Source organism: Pteropus alecto, unplaced genomic scaffold, assembly GCF_000325575.1.
Source record: "Pteropus alecto unplaced genomic scaffold, ASM32557v1 scaffold86, whole genome shotgun sequence".
Classification (NCBI taxonomy): Eukaryota; Metazoa; Chordata; class Mammalia; order Chiroptera; family Pteropodidae; genus Pteropus; species Pteropus alecto.
The window spans coordinates 20,077,592-20,099,886 of NW_006442109.1; the positions used below are offsets into that span (position 1 = coordinate 20,077,592).

Sequence of the window (22,295 nt, forward strand, 5' to 3'; positions counted from 1 at the left end):
CAAATTCTGTACCAAGAATTCATTATTCATCAAGAGTCGAGAGTAGAGAATGTATTTGGTGCTTTAGAGTCACTATCTCCAACAGTAGCCAACAGAATGTTCTTAGAAGGGACTCCCATAAATTGATGTTTTCCCCATCCATATTTTCATAAATTAGGTTTTCTTAGGGCACACTTGCATCATGTCCTAGGACATAGTCACACAGTATTTACCCTGTCTTGCTCCTCTGGAATGTTTAAATATTTAGAAATCAAAAGGTGCATGGCGTGAGGAGTATAAAATCTTTCCTCTGGCATCTTCCATCTCCGCTTCCCCAGTGGCTCCCTGCCCTATGCCTTTGTTGTTGCCCAGGACCTTCCCCTCCAGCTCCAGTGGGCAGCACATTAAAGCAACCCTCACTTGGCCCACACACCTCGTTAGCCACAGTGACTTTTCCTCCACCCACCACCCCCATCCCAATTGCCAAAAGCACTTAAACTAGTGCTCTTCACCAATTCTCTGTTTCACCGCTTGCAATATGGCTTCCACCCCTATCACAGAAAGATTAACAGTAATTCTTCTTGCTAAATCCAGTGGTGTTTCTTTAGTTTTTATTCTCCTTAAATGGACTGAAGCAGTAGCACCATTTCTTTGAAACCCTTGCACCTTGTCTTTTAATACCTGGAACATTTCCCAGTATTCCTTTTACCTTTCTGATCACCGTACCTTTGCCTTCATTGCTCGTTTCTCTTCCTCCTGCCCCATAAGTGGGTGTGTTCTCCCCAACAGAGTCCTAGATCCTGATGTTTACCCTTTCAAGGAGGACATCCTCCCACCTCTCTCATGAGGTTTTCTAGGGCTACCCTGGGTCCCTATCATCTCTCCGTCCTCTGAGCCATTATAGCACAGCATATATCAACCAGCCACCTAATTACTGTGTCCTGTATATGTTACATCTGTCTTCCTAGTCAGAATGTGAGCTTTGGAGGCCAAGGTCTAAGACACATTTCTCAGGTATCGCTGTAATGCCTGCTTCAAGCTTCTTAACAAGTGACATAACCTATACAGAAATACTTGACAAACCTTAACCAGCTAAATAAATATAAGAGCTTATTGCTATAAGCTCTTATAACAATAAAGGCTTTAGTGAATACAAGAATTCATTTTGGTCAAAAGCCACCAACTAACCAAACAGGTAAGATATGTCTGTTCTTGGCTCAGAGGCACCAGTAATCACCAAATCCACCTGTCTTTTTGTGTTTTTGTTTTTGTTTTTTTAAGGAACATTTAGAAGACTTTGAGATGCTGTCCTTTTGGCTTTCCAATACGTGTCATTTCCTCAATTGCCTGAAGCAGTACAGCGGAGAAGAGGTAGGGACGCTTGCCAGCTCTGTGTTCTGTGCTGACTGCCCGCCTATAACCTCCTCATGAGCCAGATCTCACTATAGGGGTTAGGAATTGGGACACCCAGCTCCAGAGACAGCCTGTGCCCCAGCTGGCTTTCTAGCTTCCTCCTTACCCAGGAAGCTAATGTCACATCACCAGTTAGAAGTCACAAGCAGAAGGCTTCTGTAAAGAGGCTTAGGCCTTTGGCATGGTACTAGGCCTCAGTTTCCTTGAATTTTAAATGAAGTAGATTAGATAGATGATTTTTAAGTTTCTTTCTGGTCGTAAAATTCTGACGGTTTTAGTATTTCAACTCTAAAATACAGCCTTTAGTTCAACAATCTTGTTATCTCAGAGGTGTTCTCTCTATAAGAATCTGGTTGTTCCTCCACAGCCTGTAAATCTTTTGCCATTCCACCTCTGCTTCCAATGGACTGACGTCTCAAAGGAGTTTCCCACCTAAAGTACTCACAGAGCAAAATTTCATTGACCTGAAATAACAAAATGGCTTTAGAGTTTTTACTGCTCTCCAAAACAGTTGTGCCATTTTACAGTGCTACCATAGTGTGCGAAGTTTCCACTGTCTCATACCTTCACCAACACTTGGTATTGACAGGCATATTATTTACTGATCTCATGAGTATAAAGTGATAACTTGTTGACTTAAATTGCAATTACTTGATCACCAATGATGTCAAGCATCATTTCATGTGTTTATTGTTCTTTTGGGTTTCTTTTTAAATGGCCAACTCACATCTTTTCTTCATTTTTCTTAGGGGTATTTTTTTTTTCTTATTGATTTGAAGGAGGCCTTATATAATATGAATAGATTGTAGCTTGTCTTCTAATTTCCTTTATGGAGTCCTTTGTCATACACAGTTTTTGAATTTTCATGTGCTTAAATTTATCTTATTCTTTTATGATAAGTGTTTCAAGAAATTCTTCCCTACCTTGAGATCGTGAAGATAATTCTTTTACTTTTCTCTAATCTCTTATAATTCAAATTTAGAATTCACAAATATAGTTTTATCCACCCAAAATTGGTGTGATTATTGATCTATCCCAAATTGACATGTGAGATACTCATCCAATATCTTCTTCCACATGTATAGCCAGTTGTCCCAAAGGAGCAAAAGTAAAATAAAATATAAAAGTAATCCTACTAGTACTATAGGAAAAAGGAGAAATAAGTGAAGAAAATTCAAGCTCTGACTAAAAATAATACCAAAGCAGGGAGGAGGCACAGATCAATCCATTTAAGACGAACTGGCATCTGTGAGACATTAATAGAAGAGGATATTATTCAACAGCATTTATTTTTTGATCCTGTCTTTGCCCCCTTCAACCATGTGTACAATATTCTTTTCCTTGTCTGTTTTTTCAATTACTGTGTTTTTAATTCTACAATTCAATGGTTCTTTTTTACCTCTGCCTTTTCTCATAATGTCCTATTCTTAATGTTTTCTTTTTTATTTTATCTTTTTGAACATGTTAAACATATTATATTAGTCTGCTTGGGCTGCTGTATACAAAATACCACACACTGGGTGGCTTAAACAACAGAAATTTATTTGCTCACAGTTCTGGAGGTCTGAAGTCCAAGATCAAGGTGCCAGCAGGGTTAGTTTCTGGTGAGACCTCTCTTCTGCCACCTTCTTGCTATGTCCTCACATGACCTTTCCTCGGTGCATGGGGACAGAGAAATTGAGCTCCTTAGCGTCTCTTATTATAAAGATACGAATCCTGATAGATGAGAGCCCCACCCTTATGACTTCATTTGACCTTAATTACTTTCTTAGAAGCCCCATCTCCAAATATAGCCACACTGGTGGTAAGGGCTTCAACATATGAATTGGGGAGTAGGCAGAGACAAACATTCAGTCTATAACTCACATTTTAAAATATCTCAGAAAGGTCTATACTCTTAATTATAAAGCTATGAATTTCATTTATTGTATCTACTGACCTCTTGTAGCAGTTTATTTTTTTGGATACTTTCTGGTTTTTTCTCTGAGCTTCCATGGAAATTGTTTTCCACAGTAATCTATGGACTCTGGGGCCATGTATTTGTTGGGGAGAAGGCAGTAAGTGCAGTGACAGCTAGTTATGGAAATAAATGCTACTTCAAACATCAAGAATTCATTTGATATAAGTCAGGTATTAAGTTTTAAAGTGTAGGAGTTATAGTAGAAGCTGATTATACTATCATTAGTAAAGATAATATTTTAATTTCTTATATATCTTTATTATTTTAATATTTATATGCTCAAAATTACTTTCAGGAATTCATGAAGCATAACAGTCCCCATCAGAATAAGAATTGCTTGAACAATTTTGACCTGTCAGAATACAGACAGATTCTTAGTGATGTGGCTATACGAATATATCATCAGTTCATTATCGTAATGGAAAATAACATTCAACCAATAATAGGTAAGAAAAGGATTGACCAAAAAACATGTATAGTAACACTGAAACCTTAATAAATCAGGCATATGGAAGATGTGGTTACAAAGAATATAATTTTAAAACCAAGAAAATTTAATGTGTATATGTCCACTTTTTAATTTTTTTATTGCTTGAAATGATTTATATATAAAAGTACATGATTCATAGTTTTATTTCTCCAAGGACGATTCGTTCCGAAGGGAAAAACTTGGGGAAATTGCTGCTATTTATATGGCTAACCCTGATCTTAGCCAAGTATTTTTGAAATCCTAAAGCCCCTGCCAAAGTTTTGTATACCTTTTTTAATTTTCTGAAATTTAAATACTTTAGGCTTTAAATGGTTCTGGACCATGATTTATCATGCAAACCCCATATTATGTGTTTCCTGTGGTGTTGAAAGAAGAGGTGCTCCAAGCCTAGAAGAGGGACTGCTGTTCTGTTGAAAACAGCCATCTATCCCCATCCACCCCAGGCCTGTGCTCCCCGATCCTTGATTCTCTTGTTTTCTTTGTCACAACTATATCCACTACTAACTCTTGTAGAAAATGCCCCACTTCCTGAAACACACATAAGAGCAGCGAGAAATTCCCTCTGGTTGTTTCCACTATGTGTGCAAGAAAAGCTTTCATTTTCCTCTGTAGTGCCAGGCATGCTGGAGTATGAGAGTCTGCAGGGCATTTCTGGCCTGAAGCCCACAGGCTTCCGGAAGCGGTCATCCAGCATAGATGACACCGATGCCTACACGATGACCTCCCTCCTGCAGCAACTGAGCTACTTCTACAGCACCATGTGCCAGAATGGCCTGGACCCAGAGCTCGTGAGGCAGGCCGTGAAGCAGCTCTTCTTCCTGATCGGGGCAGTCACCCTGAACAGCCTCTTCCTGCGCAAGGACATGTGCTCCTGCAGAAAAGGGATGCAGATCAGGTAAGACCCACAGACCACCACTCACCCTGGAGAAAAAAAGAGTGCTCGTGAAGGCTGAGGCCACACACTCCTGCCTCTCCCTCCACAGGAGCCACAGTACCGGAGGATGTGTACAAGATGACTCTTAGAACCTTGGAGATCTGGGCCATCTGATGTGCAGCCCCTCCTCCCATTACCCCATACCACACTAACTTGGCACTTGAGGAGAGTAGCTTTAACAGGGAACTAGTAATTGTGTATTTTAAATTCTGGCCCTCTGTGATTATCATGCACTCAAGCAGCATTTATTGACCACCGCTCCTGTGTATTGCAGAGGTGATGGTCAATAAATGCACTACTTGGTAGAGGACAGAGGAAACGAAGGAAGGGGAATTTGATCCCTGCCCTTGAGAAGCTCAAAATACCTAAATAATTCAAGGCAACTATAATTAAGTCAGGAACAAGCAGTGTGGGAAGTGCTTCAGAAAAGAGAGATTGTGATTGACAGAAAAGTTAAACCCGAAGGCTGTGTATTGAATGATTTTAAAGAAAGAGAAGCACATTCCAGGCAGGGGAAATGAGGCGAGCAGAGACAGTGGTAGAACTGAGTGAGGACCCCTCCTCAGTCAGCAGCAGACAGCTCTGTCTAGATTAGACAGGTATGTTTTGAGAGCAAGAAGACTAAGGTAGAGCAGTAGGTTGGATCCAGACTGGGGGCATCTAGAATGCCTGACTCAGGTGTTTGGGATTTATCCTGAAGACATGGAATCTACACGTTTGAAGTGTGTCAACTTCTCTTTAAGTATAGAAATGCGGACCCTGAGCTATTGTTTGAATTAATGCTGTCAAGTGATTAGGAAACACATAATATGGAGTAGCTATTTCACATTTTTATAACATGTATAGGAATTTGATATCTCATATGATATGAGAACCTGGGTTGGTGATGATGGCAATAACATATAAGGGAATGAAACAGGAAGTATATTAAGTGAAGAATTAAACTTGAGGCGTCCATTACATCTTTTTAGTGTTAGTGAAACTTGGAGTTGGACATCCCCACAAACCCAACTGGCAAATTTCCATGACACCGGGTTGTGGTTTTCAGATACAAGGGGCTTTGTGGACCTTTTATTATTCATTGAGAGAGGAGAGTCCTATTTATTTCACAAACTCCCAGCATATGCCCTGTAGCCCTCTGAGGTAGGTTTTAGCCCTATTTAAAGTAAAGCCATAAACCTGAATGCGCCAAGAGAGCCTTTGCCAAACAACTCTCATTTCCATTAGGAGCTCCCTCAAGATCAGTGAACACAGAACATGTGTGAAAAGGTACATAAGCGATACACGTGACACTGGATCATATAACAACTGCTTTTGAGACTATTCCCACAGGTGCTCAGTACTTCTTTCTTTCACCAATTGAAAGTGGCCATCATGGAGGCAATACCAGTACAGTGCCTTGCTATGAGTAGCGCATGCATTTTAGATACATTCATTCGTTCAGGTATTTATTAAGCTCCTGCCTAAGCAAGGCCCACCAGGATTTGTGATGGCTTTACAATGAAAATGCAAGCAACACAATAATAAAACATGAACACACGTAGAAAATCAAGACCAAAGAAAAGAGATTTTTAAACAATGGACAGAATAGCTTGAAAACTGGCTCTGGGCTTTCTGGCTAACAGTACAAAAAGCAAACATCATCAGCTCTCTGGTCTCATTGGGTATGATGAGACAGACCAGTTCCTGAGAAGATATAAAGATTTTCCTAGTAACTAATTCTTTTTTGTTCCTACTCAGGAATTATAAAAACAGTGTATCATGTGGAACTTTATCTCACAATCTCCACAACTGCATTTTACAGCAAGTTTCATCATGGCTGCTTTGCCCAGAGACCTTTGTGAATAGCCTAGGTAGGGTTTGTGGAAGCAGTTCTGTTAGGAACCAGAATAATATGGCTTGAGTACAGACATTGCTCGGCGGGGAGAGGGGGGTCTCAAAGGACAGATAAGATTTCAGCTGACCATGAATTAGAGGAATGAGCACAGGCCTCAGTGAAGGAAATCGATGGCAAAGTATGAATAGCCCCCTTTGAAAGGAGCACCAGGAGTGATGGGAGAACCTAGAATGATTGGTTAGAAAGAGAAAGTGGAATGTCAGCATAAAAAATGCATGTTTTAGTCCACCAGCAGTGGCAGCCACCACAGATTGTTTTTTTTTTTCAGAAGGCTTTAAACTATGAATTCAATTTAATAGTTGTAGAACTAATCAGATTATATATTCATCTTAGATGAGTTTTGGTCGTTTCTGATTTTCAAGGAACTGGTCCACTTCATCTAAATTGCTGAGTTTATGTGCACAGAGCTATTCATAATATTTTCCTATTATTCTCTAATTTCTGTAGCGATATCCCCTCTTCTGTTCCTATATAGCTAATCTGTGTCTTGGTCAGTCTTCCTAAAATTTTATCAATTTTACTGATCTTTTTAAAGAACCAGTTTTTGGTTTCATTGTTTTGTTTTGTTTTTTCTTTTTAAAATTTAATTAATTTCTGTTAATGTCTTTATTATTTCCTTCTGTTTACTCTGGACTTATTTTGCCCTTCTTTTTCTAGTTCCTTGAGGTATAAGTTGTGATTATTGATTTTGAGACCTTTCTTTTCCAACATAAGCATTTAATGTTATAAATTTTTCTCTAAGTACTATTTTTACAATATCCCACAAATTTCATTATGTTTTATTTTCATTTTTGTTCAGTTCAAGATATTCTCTAATTTCCACTGAGTCTTGCTCTTTGACCCATGGATTATTTAGAAGTACGTTGTTTAATTTCCAAGTGTTTAGAGACTTTCTTGTTACCTTTCTTGTTATTGATTTTTAGTTTAATTCCATGATAGTCAAAGAACATATCTTGTCAGTCAAACTCTTAGAAACAGAAGGTAGAATGGTAGTTGCCTGGGCTGAGGAGAGAGGGAAAACAGGAATTGTTTAAAGGATATGGAGTTTCACTTTTGCAAGATGAAAATGTTCTGGACCTATTGCATAACAGGGTGCATATAGTTCATATTACTGTACATTTAAAATTGATTAAGATGGTAAATTTTATGTTATGTTTTCTGCCACAGTAAAAAAAAAAAATCTCAAGGTACATACAGGTTGAACTATATGATAGATGATGATACTAGAGTCACTAACCATCCCATTTGCCCAAGACTTTCTCAGGTTTATTTTTAAAATAAACATTTCTAAATATTTTTACATTTAAAAAAATAACAAACTTCGTGTGATTTCAGTTCTTTTTAAATTTGTTAAGATTTGCTTTTATGACCCAACATATGGATTGCTTTTGTGCATGTTCTATGTGCCGTTGAAAAGAATGTATATTCTGCTGCTGTTGGGCAAAATGTTCTATGAATGTCAATTAGACTCAATTTGTTGATGGTGTTTTTCACTTTTATACCCTCACTGATTTTCTGTCTTTTAGTTTTATTGATTACTGAGAGGAGTGGTGAGATTTCCAACTATAATCACGGATCTATCTATTTCTTCTTTTAATCTGTTTTTGCTTCATATATTTTGAAATTCTTCATTAGATGCATACACATTAAGAATTATTTTTATGTCTTCTTGGTGAAATGGACCTCCTAACATTATGTAAGGTCCTTTATTCCTCCCTAGTAATTTTCTCTGCTCCGAAGTCTACTTTTTCTGAAAGTCTATTTTTTCTTTTGATTAGCATTTTTGTGCCATGTCTTTTTTCATCCTTTTATTTTTAACCTAACTTTGAAGTGAGTTTCTTGTAAGCAGCATATATTTGGGTCTTTTTTAATCTAGTCTAACTATCTATGTTTCTTAATTGGGATATTTAAACTGTTTAAATTTAATGTAACTATTGATATATTTAGATTAAGTCTATTATTATTTTCTATTTGTTCCTTCTATTTTTTCCCTCTGATATTCTTTTTCAGACATTTTTAGTTTCTTTGAACATTTTTTGTACCCCTTTTAAATTTACCTAACCTACCTATCTCTTTGTATCTTTTTTAGTGCTTGCTCTAGGAATTACATATACATACATAACTTTTTCAGTCTATTTAGACTCCATATCTTACCACATCAAGTAGAATGTAGAAACCTTATCGTCACATATTCCCCTTTACCTTCCCCATTTTATGTTTCAGTTGTCTTATGTATTATGTCTACATACATCAAAAACTCTAGCAATATTGTAATTTTTAGTTTAAAACATCTAACATATTTTAAAGAACTCAATAGGAAAATAATAGTCAATTATATTTACCCAGATATTTACCATTTCTGTTATTCTTCCTTCATTTCTTAGTTCCAGTTCTCATTTTTTTCCCCCAAATCTCATTTTGATATCATTTCCCCTAGACCATCATAATTCTTAGAACCATGAATCATGAGAGCTGATCATCTGATTTAATTCCCATGTTATAAACAAAACTACTGAACTGTGGTCCTAAGGCTGTCAGTGAAGTCTGGTACCCTTTCAGGACACACTGGGGGATTCCGCATCTTCCCCTAACATATTCTAAATGGATCACCCACAGTTCTCTGCTCCTCTGGCTTTTACTTCAGGTGCAACATCAGCTACTTAGAAGAATGGCTTAAAGATAAGAATTTGCAGAACAGCTTGGCCAAGGAAACTTTGGAACCTCTCTCTCAAGCAGCCTGGTTGCTTCAGGTCAAGAAGACCACGGACAGTGATGCCAAGGAGATCTATGAACGCTGTACCTCCCTGTCCACTGTGCAGGTGACTGGGCTTGCTGAGTGTCTTCCTGATATTCACCAACAGATTGTGTAATTGGCATCACTTTTCCTGGCGTAGCCAGCCATGGAGTGCACCTGAGCATGCTTTTTGTGGAGCATAGTACCTACTATGGCCTACTCTCTTATCTAATAAGTATTTATTAAATACTAACTGTAGGCCTTAAAAACACAAAAGCTTATGTGACACATTCCCTGCCCAGTTAACTTAGAGATGTGCATGGTGCGGGCAGGGGCGGGGGGTGGGGTGTGGGAGGTGGTGTTAGGGTGTTAGGGAGGAGGAAGGAGGCAGTAAGTGGGGAATTGTCTTACTGTCATCTAATTATGTGATTTGTCTTTGTTTCCTTCTACACTCTTTTCACTTTGTTTTCTTTTCTTGCAAAAAAATAACACATGGTTCTCCAAGCCACATCACAGTATAAAAGAACTACCCATGATTCCCAACAGTTCCCAAACCAGCTAAACCATTATTTCATGTACAAAGTTGTCTTTTTTCATGGTCTAATACCATCTTCTGTGCTGTTTGCAGATCATAAAGATTCTTAATTCATACACACCTATAGATGACTTTGAGAAAAGAGTGACTCCATCCTTTGTTCGGAAAGTACAGGTGAGATCCTTAAGAATGTGCCTTTTAATTTTTAGTTAAATTGATGTTAATTAACATTATAGAAATCCAGGATTAAAGTACATTTATTTACCAGACATTCACATTAAAGGCACCCAACAAAAGCAACCGTCAGATTCCCCCAGTTCTCAGAACCCATTTTAGCCCCATGGGAAACACCAGAGCCATGACACGTTCTGTGTTCCTTCAGCAGGTCTTGTTTCTTATCGTTTTCTGAGTGCTATGCAAGTGAGCAGAGGCTGAATAGAAACAGCGACCTGTGTACCCATTCTTATTTTAATCCCTAAAGTTTCTTCCCCAATGAACTAGGGCAGCAGTTCTCAAATTTTGGTTCAAGGGTCCTTGGGGGACCTGGAAACCCTTTCAGAAGGTCTGCAAAGTCTTCCTTTTTCTAATTGCATATCTGTGTGCGGCTGACCTTTCTTCCTATATTTCAACCAAAACAACATATCATAGTAGGTTGAATGCATAAACAGATACTGGATTCTATTTGTCATATTAAGTCAGACATTGAAAATATTTACAAAAATATAAAACAATACCACTTCTCACTAATATTTTTGTTTTCAAAAATATAGTCATTTTTCAATCAAAATAGGTGAATATGTGTTGGGTTTGTTTTTATTTTAATGAATTAATATTTTAAGTTATTATTTTAATTTCTAATGTGGTAAACATCAGTACTTAGACCCAGTGAGGGCTCTTTGAAGCCCTCATTAATTTTTAAGAGTATAAAGGGGTCTTGAGACCAAAAAGTTTGAAAACCACTAAACTAAAAAAAGAAGACGAGTATGATAAAAATTTAATACTTGAGATCTACCCATGTTTGGGCTTAGAATTTTGCCATGAGAATAGATAAGAAGAGAAAACAGATGAATTTACAGTCCGTTCTTCCTGTGGGAAATTAACTTCTGAAGTGAAACAGAGCAAATAAATGTTCATGAGAGCTGATTTGGAAGTCCTGGATAGACCATTTCACCTTGGAATTATGCTATTAAAAAGCTCTTTTGTGTGTTATCTCGCACGATTTTGAAGGAGCGTGTCACTAGAGATATAAGTTGTTGCATTTTCCTTACTCTTGACATCCAGATAGCAATAAAGCAAAATGCACTGGTGTCCTCATTTGTTTTTCCTCTGGTTCTAATTTCAGGCTCTCCTAAATAGCCGAGAGGACTCATCACAACTGATGTTGGATACCAAATACCTCTTTCAAGTCACGTTTCCTTTTACCCCCTCTCCCCATGCTCTGGAAATGATCCAGATTCCCAGCAGTTTCAAGCTAGGCTTTCTCAATAGATTATAGCAGAAGAGGGAGTAAATGCATTTTTCCCTCAATAACTAAATGAAGGTCAAATAAGAGGGATGTGGTTTATTTATTGTAATTGGAAATGCTCTGGGATATTATTTAAGGAAGAAAATAAGAATTCTCCCAAATGACATCCTCTGTCACTCATGGTGATGGTGTTGCCATTATCATTTTGTAAAAATTAACACGTACCAGCTGTGGCCATGTCCGGCTTTGGAATCTCAACTGGCTTTTACTAGAACTCCTGAAAGGCTTATATTTTCTTCTGTGTTCTCTTGGTCTAAATCTTGTGACAAGGCTCCACCCAGAGAGCATGAGATCTGGTGACACAGTGTTTCCCAAGTTTCCTAAGGTTCATGTGAAGCCCAGCTACATTTATGAAGCCACAATGGAGTCCGAGGCTGAGTCTTCCAGGAAATAGTTCCACTTGGCCATGATGGCCTACTAAAAGTCCTCTCACCCCATGCCTGTTGATGTGTGGAGGTGAGTTTCATGGACTCTTACTAAAAATGCTCCTACATAAAAAAATATTTATTATCTCACACTCTTCTGATTTTTAAGAGACTATCCAATTTGAAAAGAATCATGTGAAGTATTTTTATGTATATATCTATTTAAAACTAATCTATTGTTAAAGCTTAATTGCCACGACATTTACCATCTTCTCCAAAGGAACATTTCTTTAAATTTTATCTGCCAACATATAACATACCGTAACTTTTTTAAAAACTAGGCTTAAAAAGGCAACCTATATGATTTTCTCTATCTTATCAGCATTCAAATATGTTTTAAACTTTTCTCATGAAAATAACTGAAGAATTATATCAGTTTCTTCCTTTTGAGATGTCTGTGTTTCCCGAGTTTTATGAGAACCAAATGTTCCTAGTACCCCTCACACCTTCTCATTCCTTCCATTCAGAGCGTATATTGTCATTTGATGAGCCCTCCTAGCCCGTGGCCCCAGCATTTTTCTGTAGCACCCCAAGAATCCCAACTGGCCCTTCTGTTTCTGACAGTCACAGGCAATAGGTGTGATTCTGTAGCACACACATATCTTAGAAGTAGAAATAATACATGATTATTAAGCAACATCACCCTAGTAATATATCTTTTCATATTATAAATGATTTAATTTAGTTCATTTACATACATTATATATTAATAAGTGAAAAGTAGAACTTTGTAATATTTTGATCAATAAAATAAATTCTCATACGAATTGGGTTATGTTCTTTCAATTGCTAGGAGATTATATTTTTCTTAAGTGTATAAGTTTTATGCCTTTTTTTAAGGGTCATACTTAAAGATGCTGGAATCTATAGAGTCAGAATATCTCATAAAACATATGTAAGACTTTTTAGAGAGGAAGTAAATATTCCGTAAGTCCTGGCTCAGGTTGTGTCTCCATGGGGCTCCCAGACTGTGCCAGAATGAAGGGCTACTTGGCAGAGACTTGGCTGGGTTTTTGATCCTCACCATCGCCTTCTCCATGTCTTCCAGACCTTTTCTATGCCACTAGGAGCCCATTACCCTTACTTTTCAGCTCCCATTACTCTGGGTTCATGCCTGTTCTACAGCAGCTACTCTGAGCTGTAAGCCAGTAATGTTGCCCATTTCCTCTCCTAGCCCATGAGATCCTGGAGAGCAGGTCCACATATTACTCATCTCTGCATTCATCTTGATGCTGGCAAGGTGGGAGAGAACCACAGGACCAAAATCCTATTGGAGGTGGCAGGATTTCAGGGTGGAGAAAGGGGTGTTGGTCAGTCTTGGAAAGGAGTAGGTCTTTTTGGGGGTTAAGACAAGGGGACCTGCAGAAGCTGAGAAGTTTGCCCATGGAGTAGGGGTAGTGTGGCTACCTTCACTCTACCATCTTGTTCAGTTCTACAAAGCTGAAGGTGGGAGACGTGGCCAAAATCAGTGAGGTTCTGGTGGGATGAGGACTAAGAAGGTGGGAGATGCTGATAATGTCTAGTCACAGATGAATGTTAGCTGTTGCTCAGTGGAGCAGGGCATGGATTCACAGGGTCAAACCTGAACTCTGCTTCCCACTGAGGGCACCTGGGGGTATAGATGGGCAGATGGTTCAAGGGGCAAGTGATGCAAACAGCAGTGAGTGCCTTAGCAGTGAGCAGAAGGGGGGCAGGTATGAAGCAGCTGAGCTGTAATGCCCAGATAAGGAGATTAGACGGATGCAGTCCCTTTCACACCTTCCAGCTGCAGCTCTAACTTCTCACGTTTCTGCTGATCAGTTCCAAGTGTTGACTGTGGAAGGTATGTATGTGTTAACATTTAATTAGAATACTCAGACTTTCTTAAATGCTCAGAGAAGCGTTCAGATGTGTACACTGCGAGGTGTTAACTGTGGTCTTAGTGGTGGAAACCCAGGTGAAGGGTGGGGCTGGTCTTCAATCTGTTCTAATTTTTCTATAATTCACATGCATTTGTTTTGAAATATGTAGATGTTTTGTTTTTTAAATATATTTAGTATTGGCAGCAGAAAAGTTAAATGTCTTTAAAATCACTTAATCAGTTTTAAAAATTGATCCAGGTCACACTTTACATGTCAACATAAGCCTCAGAGTACAGCTTATGGTAGAGGTTTTTGACACTAACCATTTCATAGTCATAGTAAGTTTAAGAGATAATGCCACACTGTCATGTGTTTTATTATCAGTAGTTTATTCTTTTTTATTGCTTGAACATGTCAATTTATTTTTCTAGTCTACTATTGACGAACATTTGGGGTTTTCCAGTTTGGAGCAATTATGAATAAAGCTGCTATGACATTCTTTTCTTTTTTGGTACCAACTTATACTCCCGCCAGCAAGGAATGAGGTCCAGTTCGCCACATCCTTGCCCACACTTCAGATTGTCAGTCTTTTTCATTTTAGGTATATTGGTGGGTAAGTAGTAATGTCACAGTGTGATTTTAATTCGCTTTTAATAACTAGTGATGTTGAACATCTTTTTATATGTTTATTGACCATATGAGTATCTGCATTTGTGAAGTGTCTGTTCAAGTCTTTTACCATTTAAAAAATAATTTTTATTGAGATGTAATGCATATAACATAAAACTCACCATTTTAAAGCTCACATTTCAGGAGTTTTTAGATGTACATTATCTAATTCCGGAGCATTTCTATCACCTTAAAAAAGAAACCCCACACCCATTAAGCAGTCGCTCCCACCTGCTACCTAATCCCAGCCCCTAGCAACCTCGAACCTTTCTGTCTCTGTGGATTTGCCTATCCCTGACATTTCATAAATAGAAACATAATTTGTGGCCTTTTGTGTTTGGCTTCTTTCACTTAACATCATGTTTTCAGGGTTCATCCATGTTGTAGCACACATCAGAGCTTCATTCTTTTTTATTGCCAAATCACATACTACTTTATGGATAGACCACATTTTGTTTATCCATTGATTAGTTGATGGACATTTGAATTGTTTCCACTTTTTGGCTTAAATGCTGCTACAGACACCCTTGTGTCAGTTTTATCTTGGGTACATTCCTGGGAGTGAATTTGCTGGGTTATATGGCAACGACTCTAGCTTGCTGAGAACGGCCAAACTGGTTTCATCTGCGCTTGCACCATTTTAAATTCCCACCAGCAAGTATGAGGGTTCTTTTGCCCATTTTAATTGGGTCAATGAAGCATTATTTTAAAAGGAAAAACTGGAGATACCCTGTATATCCAACAACAGGAGATTGGTTTAATAAATTGTCATACTCCAGAGTATAGAATAACACTAAAGTTATTACCAAAAAAAAAAAGCAAAAAACAAAACAAAACAAAATCTCTAAGTACTTACAGCATAAGTTAGGTGAATAAAGCAAGTAGCTAACAGCCCACTTATATAACTGTCAAAGCTTTATATGTGGTGCCAGAAAAGTCTGGAAAAATACGCACCAAACTAAAGAAGGGGAGTAGATGTTGGATAGGTAAAGGAACTTTCGCTCTGGGCTTTCTATCTTTGACGTTGACTCTTTTAAAAGGAAATATAAGGTGGTGGGGTTTTTTGGTAATTTTTAAACCATGTATTTAGGTGAAACATTTTAAAGAAATTTTGTGCTTGGCATAGGGTTAGGGGAAGTTTTGAGAAGTTCTGTGAACTCCTTCTGCAGAGCAACTTTATGTCAAAGCATGTTAAAATGAGACATTTTTATCTTTTTCTTATCAAAATGCTCATTGAAGTATTTGCTCTAGCTATGAAAAAGTTCCCTTGTCATAAAAAGGATTATTGACAACAAGTACAATAAAATGTTCTCAAATTAAATTTGGCTCATGATATTAATACTAAATGAAAAACATCAAGATATAAAAATATAAACAGTATACACAAACAGCATGACCCCAATAGTACTAAAAATCTATTCTTGTGTACATCAAAATATGAAAAGGAGTCTCTGTAGGCAGTGGATTATAGATGATTCTTTTCTTCCTTACAACTTTTTTCATTTTTCCAGACTTTTTACAATGACCATGTGTAATATTTATGGTTTTAAAATACAATAATCTTTCAAAGTTGGTTTGTAGCTTGCCCATGTTTAACCAACCTGATCTAAAATGCTAGCTATGTGATATGACTGAAGGTTGATATGACTCAAAACTTGTGGTCTGCATTAAAAAATGGTGTTTTCCAAGAATATGCAATGACATGTGAAGATGAAAACACTATTAAACAAAAAACTAAAGTTCAAATTTTGAACTTGTATATAACATATATTTCCTCTTTTTAAATAAGTATACACATATATGCTTATGAAGATACCAGAAGCAAACATAAAGTATTAACAGAGGTCAACTATTTGTTAGTATAGAGCAAGTAGGTGACTAATTTTCCTTTTTCATGTTCTTCTGTTTCCAGTTATTTATAATGAAAACATGTATAGCTTTTACAATTTGAAAGAATTTTTAAATTCAGTTTAGGAAGGAAAACATTATCTCTATCCAGATTTGGAATATTGGCAATTTTTTTCAACTCCTCTTTTTCGTAAGTTCCCATTCTTCAATTCCTTCCCCATCCTGGTCCCTCGGTTCCTCTCACCTTCCATTCCTGCCGCTGCTACTCTGTCCAGAGCTCATTCCCTCTTCCCCAGAACATAATAACCATCTCCTAACCTAATTGATTTTCCTGCTGTACATTCTGTCTCTGACCTACTTCTGGAAGCACAAATGCTGGAATAATCCACTTGAGTGACGTTGCTACCTTGCTGAAAAAGCCGTGGCTCACCTTCGTAATGCTATTACTTGGAATCCTCAGCACGACCTTGTGGCTGGCTGCCTTGGCAGGCTTGGGCAGTGGGGGGCAACATTACTGGACCTCTACCACAGGCTGGGCTCTGGTGGGCAGATTTTTTCGTGCTCTTTAACTCACATGCGACAAAGCAGAGCAGCTTGGTGGTGCCAGCTCCACAGTAAGGATTGTGGAGTCCCACTACATACAGATTCAGGCTCCATACTGATCTCGAACTTGTTTAATCCCTCTATACTTCCGCAAAAGAAACACAGATGTCCTGCCTCCCGCTCAGGGTGGCTATGAGTAGTCAGGGTTGAGTACTCTGGTGGTCAGTAGCTGTTCCCTTCTGATCTCTCACCCTTAAGGGACTGTCCTCTATTCTTTTGTTACTTAGAGATCTTAAGAACTATGCCAGCTGCCTCTTCGCTGTAGGAGTTCAGCTTAATTAATGAACTCCTCTTCCTCCAGCTTCAAGGTGACCTCTGCAAGGTAGACATTTCCCTCAGAGGTGTCCCCACTGCTACCTGCCCTACAAATACATACTTTGCAAACTTGGCTGTTGAAATGTTCAGGGGGGTCATTTCTTTGAACTTTGACATGGCCCAGCAGGGCAGCTGCTCCCTCCCACCCTGACCTCCTTGTCCTCCATCTCCAACTGTGGCACCATAACCCCTCAGCCTCCCAAACACAAACCTAGGAGACATCTTAAAATCTCACTTTCATCTCGACACGTCGCGAAGTCCAGTTCCTTCTCCTTTTTAAGTGTGGTCTACATCCATTCCAAAGCATTGCTTTAGCTCAGACCTTCATCCTTTCTTGCCTGCACTGTGGCCATAGGCTCCTCTCTGCTCTTTCCATATCTCCAGCCTCACCCCTGCCCCCCTTCCTGCTGCTGCTACTGCTGCTATTACAGCCACTCACAGGGCAGCATAACATCTCTGGAGCATTCATTGTATTCCAGCCTTGAGCTAAGTGCTTCATGCGCTATGTCTTAGACTTCCCCTGACAAACCTATAAGGTAGATTTTAAGATCCTCATTTGATAGATTAGCAAACAAAGATTCAGAGAGATTGAGTAATCTGCCTAAGTAGTGGGGCCAGGATCTGGCCAGCCGGAGGCAGCACCTTTAGCCACTAGATGGTTTTGCTTCCTCAAGGTTACCCTCCCTTCAGTGGCCTGGGCCTGTCGCTTCTAGGTGAACAGGCAGGGACCCTGGGTCTGTGGCTGTCATATGCTTAATAAGTAAGTGGGAAGCTGCATTGCTGGCAGGGACACAACACCACATTAACTCAGCCTCATGGCATTGGTTGGGGTCAGGCTTCACCACTGATTCTTTACTCCAAAAGTTTACCCTAAAGGGAAGAGTTTTTTAAGTTTGAAATTATACTATTCATTACAACTATGCTTTCCATTTTGAAGCCCCATAGGATTAATATTGTGCCTATTGTGTCTGTGTCTGCAAACTGCCAAAACAACCAGTTAAATGTAAGTTCAGAAAGCTTATTGTCTGACACTTTCTTACTGATGAATAAATGAGTTGATGTTGACCCAGCATGTTGTAATAAATCAAAGGTTACAAATTAACTGCATATACTTTATCCCACATAAAGAGTTCTGAGCAACTACCATGATAAAGAGATGAACTTTAAAAAGGCTTTTTCTGTTAGGTTTTCTCACACACTTACATCCCTTTTTTATCTCTCTTTTTTAGCTTCACCTTGAGTAAAAGATGTGTGATCAAACCTTTCTAGTTAATGTTTTTGGCTCCTGTGACAAATGTTTCAAACAAAGGGCTCTGAGACCAGTTTTCAAGAAATCTCAACAGCTCAGCTACTGTTCAATGTGTGCAGAAATTGTAAGTGCCACTTTTTAAAAATTGAAGTAGTTACCTATCTTAAAATGATGTCTAATGTGAGGGTCCTGTGACAGATGGGTTGTTGTAGAAACAGTTTACACATACAAACACTTTTAGCAGAGCTGGGCAAGGTATAGCAGTATAGCATGGGATGTTAGAGTGTGGACTCTGACTCCCTGGGTTCAAATCCTAGCTCTGTTCCTTGGCGGTTGTGTGCCAATAGAACTCACTTCTCTCAAGAAGTCTGTTTTCCCATTTGTAAAATAGGAATAATAACATCTATCTCGTAGGATTTTGTGAGAATCAAATGAGTTCATTTGACAGTGCTTAAAACAGTATCCATCCAGCACATGAAATGCTCAGTGATTGTTTTAGCTTTTTTTTTTTTTTTTTTTTAGAGTTAATGCTTTTTCCTACTGTCTTCTATTGGCCTCTTGGCAAGCAACCAAGCTAAAAGGAACACTGGAAAATAAACAGCCTGTGAGCACCTTTCCAAAAGCCCTGAGCCATCTGCCCCCAGGAACAGCTCTGTTGAAGATTGAACCATACAGGGCCTCAGTAGTGAGCAAAATTAAGCTCAAGGAAAAGTGTTCCTTAGACCTAAGCCTTTAGTGAAGGCTAAGGACTAAACACAAATCCTAGCATTTTTCAAAGTACACAAAATAAATCCTGACTAGAGGTGACTATGCACAGATCTTATATTCAAATCTTGAATCATGTTCAGATGTAAACGTATATTCAGATCTTGCAGCAAAAATGTCCATAACACGACTGAAGCCCTAGGAATTAGTACTGCTGCAGAGGATTTGCAAAGCTGTGCTCAAGGGTACTTCTCAGCTGAGCCCCCACCTGGTCAAAAGTGGTAAAGCACTCTTCTCCAAAAGCCTAATAAGAAATCCCCAATTAATACGTTTTTAAAAACACTAGATCAAAGAGAGTAAATGTGGTGTTTACATTTTATTTAACTGAAGAGGAAAAAGCATTCATTCTCCTGGTCCCATTGTAACCTTTGACAGTGATTTAAAAAAAAATAATTCCCATACAGCAAATGGCAAGTAAACAGCTCAAGCTTTTGGTATAGCATATTAACCCTGATTTCACAGGGTTTAAGCTCAGTGTAATGGGCTTCTACTACAGCACATTGTATTCTGAACTTGGCTCTCCAAGTTGTCAAACTGAGGACATTCAGTTCTTAAAAATAAGCCTGCTTCCTGGCGGCTGTTCTGCCAGCCTGGAGCAGTGCTATTTACTAATCTAGTTCTTCTGCTTTTTAAACAACTTCCTCTGCGGGCAGAAGCAGCCCAGATTCTCAGATGTCTTGTACTCTGCAGTATCATGGATTCTCCCCAGGTTAGATGCCCTGCCTGGAAATATTCTTTTGGAGACAGTCACTAGCTATCTCTACTGCAGTACTTGGGAGTTCCCAAATATTCAGACAGCCTCCTTTGGCTGAGGAGAAATCCAAATGACTGACAGCTACTTTTATCTGGGCATTCAGGATTGTATAGACAGCCCCGATCCTTTTCATGAATAGAGGCAACCTGGTATATCCACAACTAATGAAATGTAGCAGACCTCAACTTTTCTGATCTCCAGCTTTCTCACTGAAAAAAAAAAAAAAAAAAAGCTAGTGAACACCAAAGTACAGGAAGGCACTTTGCAAACTTTTCCAACCACAAAAAGTTACATGGCCTCATCTCTAGATAGTAGACTCTCCAGATTGGAGGGTATTGGGGTTTATTTTACACAGAGAACCTCCAGAGGAGGTTTTAAACACTGTCAAATGAACCTCCAGAGCAGGGCACACACATCATAGTGAAGCACCATTCAGCCCAGGTCTTCACAGAATGGCAAACTCACACATCCTGTGATGGTCCAGGAGGTGTCAGCCTGAGAAGGTATTAAGAACATGCTGCTTTGCCCAGGCCTTCTGAGATGACCCTTGTGAGAAGTGTCCCTGACCTAGTGTCTCATTTAAATTACTTCATGTGAATTGCTGCCATGATCTAGTGTCTCATTTAAATTACTTCATGTGAATTGCTCAAGTGTATCTGGCAGCCTCAATAATAATAACAAGCACATACTGTGTGCCATGCATCACTCTTAGTGCTCCAAGTAGTCACTCCTGTTGAGGACACTGAGCAAGGTGTCATCTCCATCTACAAATGAGGAGCCTGAGTGAGACACAGAGAAATTAAGTAGATCACCCAAGGACACAAGGCACAGCCACAATTTGCCCCCAGGCAGTTTGATCTAGATAGAGCCTGTGCTCTTAACTTTTTGCCAGATAAACTCTGAAGCAGATCTAATATTTTTGCTTTTATCAGTAGATGAATGTATCTAAAACATTTTATTTTTTAATTTCATATTTCATGTGTATATATATTGTTTTAGATATACATGTAATGAACTAACATTAACCAAGCACCTACCACATACCAGTTATTATGCTAAATACTGAGGATAAATGATGAATAAACCTATACTGATGGGAATGGAGAAGGGCACTGGCAGTTATTGCGCACCTGTTATGATGGAGAAGTCTGCTAAGAGGTTCATTCATATTATCTGATTTAATTCTCAAAACAGCCCCATGAAATAGATTTTCCAAATAAAGAAACTGAAATACTCAGAATCTAACCCCCAAGACGACTGTGTATAGATTAATATAGATTACTCCAACTTTTCTTAGGGCCCAGAATAGCAAGTCAAAGCTGGATTCCTCAGGAAGGGAGGGGGAATACCAAGAGGATGGGGATGGCACCTAAGATTCTGCTTGGTGATGTTCACTTTAAAATTTGTCACTTTGATCTGCCTTCCCATTCTGTACACAGACATACATTGAAGGTCATGGAAATGAGAAAGAGAGAAGCCTGAAGTCCCAAAGCATGTAGCTGAATGGAGCCAGGCTGCCTGGGTCCAAATCGTGCCTTTGCCTCTTTCCCCGGAGTGTGAACCATTTAACCTTTCTGTGCCTCAGTTTCCTCATTTGTAAAATGGGGATAGTAATACTCATTCAGGGTGACTGTTGTGCGTGGTTAATGTAAAGCACTTGGAACACTGCCTGACACTGCAGGAGACTGGAAAGAGGGGATGTATGAGTCTGCCAGAAATTCACTAAATTTCCTGAGAGAACTGTAGCAACCCTTCCTTCTAAGGCAGAGGAAGCTGCCTCAGAAATGACATGTCTGAGATCACTGGGCATGGTCTCAGAAACCCGGGTCTGGACCCCGTGAGCCATCTCTCTCCTTCCCCTCAGGGACTTAATTTCCAAGTGAAGAAAGGAAAAGCAAAACCAGGAGCGGGCCTGCTAGGGCCACAAAGACCCCAGAGCTTCCCGAAAGCCAGAACTCGTTTTATTTTTGTATATTTAAGTCAACAAACGAGGAAAGTTTTCGGTTCGCTGTTGGGGGAGCACCACAGCTACCCGGGATCAGTGGCACGGGCTGGGCCTCGTTGCCCTCTCCTCCCTGCAGGTAGAAGCCGCAGGGCAGCGTACTAAGTCCTAATGAGGGGAGATGTGCGCGGGGGAGGGGGAGGAGGGACCGTGTCACTAGGAGTTCACCAGACCCTCGGGAGCCGGGCAGTCCTGAGTTGAACTCCCAGCTTGGCCCTCACGACGTGACCTCCAGCAAGTCTCGTATCAACCCCGAGTCTCGGTTTTCCCACGGGTAAAATGGGTGCGAGCCTCCCCACCTCCCGGGGGCGGTGTGCGCAGCAGCGGGGCCGGGGGCGCGGGGCCGGGGCGCGGGGC

At 39.4% G+C, this 22,295-nt stretch overlaps 2 protein-coding genes across 2 annotated transcripts in view; both read left to right on the forward strand.

Annotated features, from left to right (window-relative positions):
* The window catches only part of MYO5C (myosin VC), an 85,098-nt gene extending 72,564 nt beyond the window's left edge, over positions 1–12,534 (forward strand). Inside the window, 6 exon segments of the mRNA XM_015595808.2 lie at positions 1,261–1,350; positions 3,648–3,798; positions 4,455–4,737; positions 9,318–9,492; positions 10,036–10,116; positions 11,285–12,534. Of these exon segments, the coding sequence (XP_015451294.1) occupies positions 1,261–1,350; positions 3,648–3,798; positions 4,455–4,737; positions 9,318–9,492; positions 10,036–10,116; positions 11,285–11,437 (933 nt within the window). The 3' untranslated portion in view covers positions 11,438–12,534.
* A 1,098-nt stretch (positions 12,535–13,632) lies between these two features.
* Positions 13,633–22,295, forward strand: part of GNB5 (G protein subunit beta 5) — a 42,868-nt gene continuing 34,205 nt past the window's right edge. The window contains exon 1 of the mRNA XM_006920352.3: positions 13,633–13,714. Within this exon, the coding sequence (XP_006920414.2) occupies positions 13,633–13,714 (82 nt within the window). The remainder of the gene's footprint in view (positions 13,715–22,295) is intronic.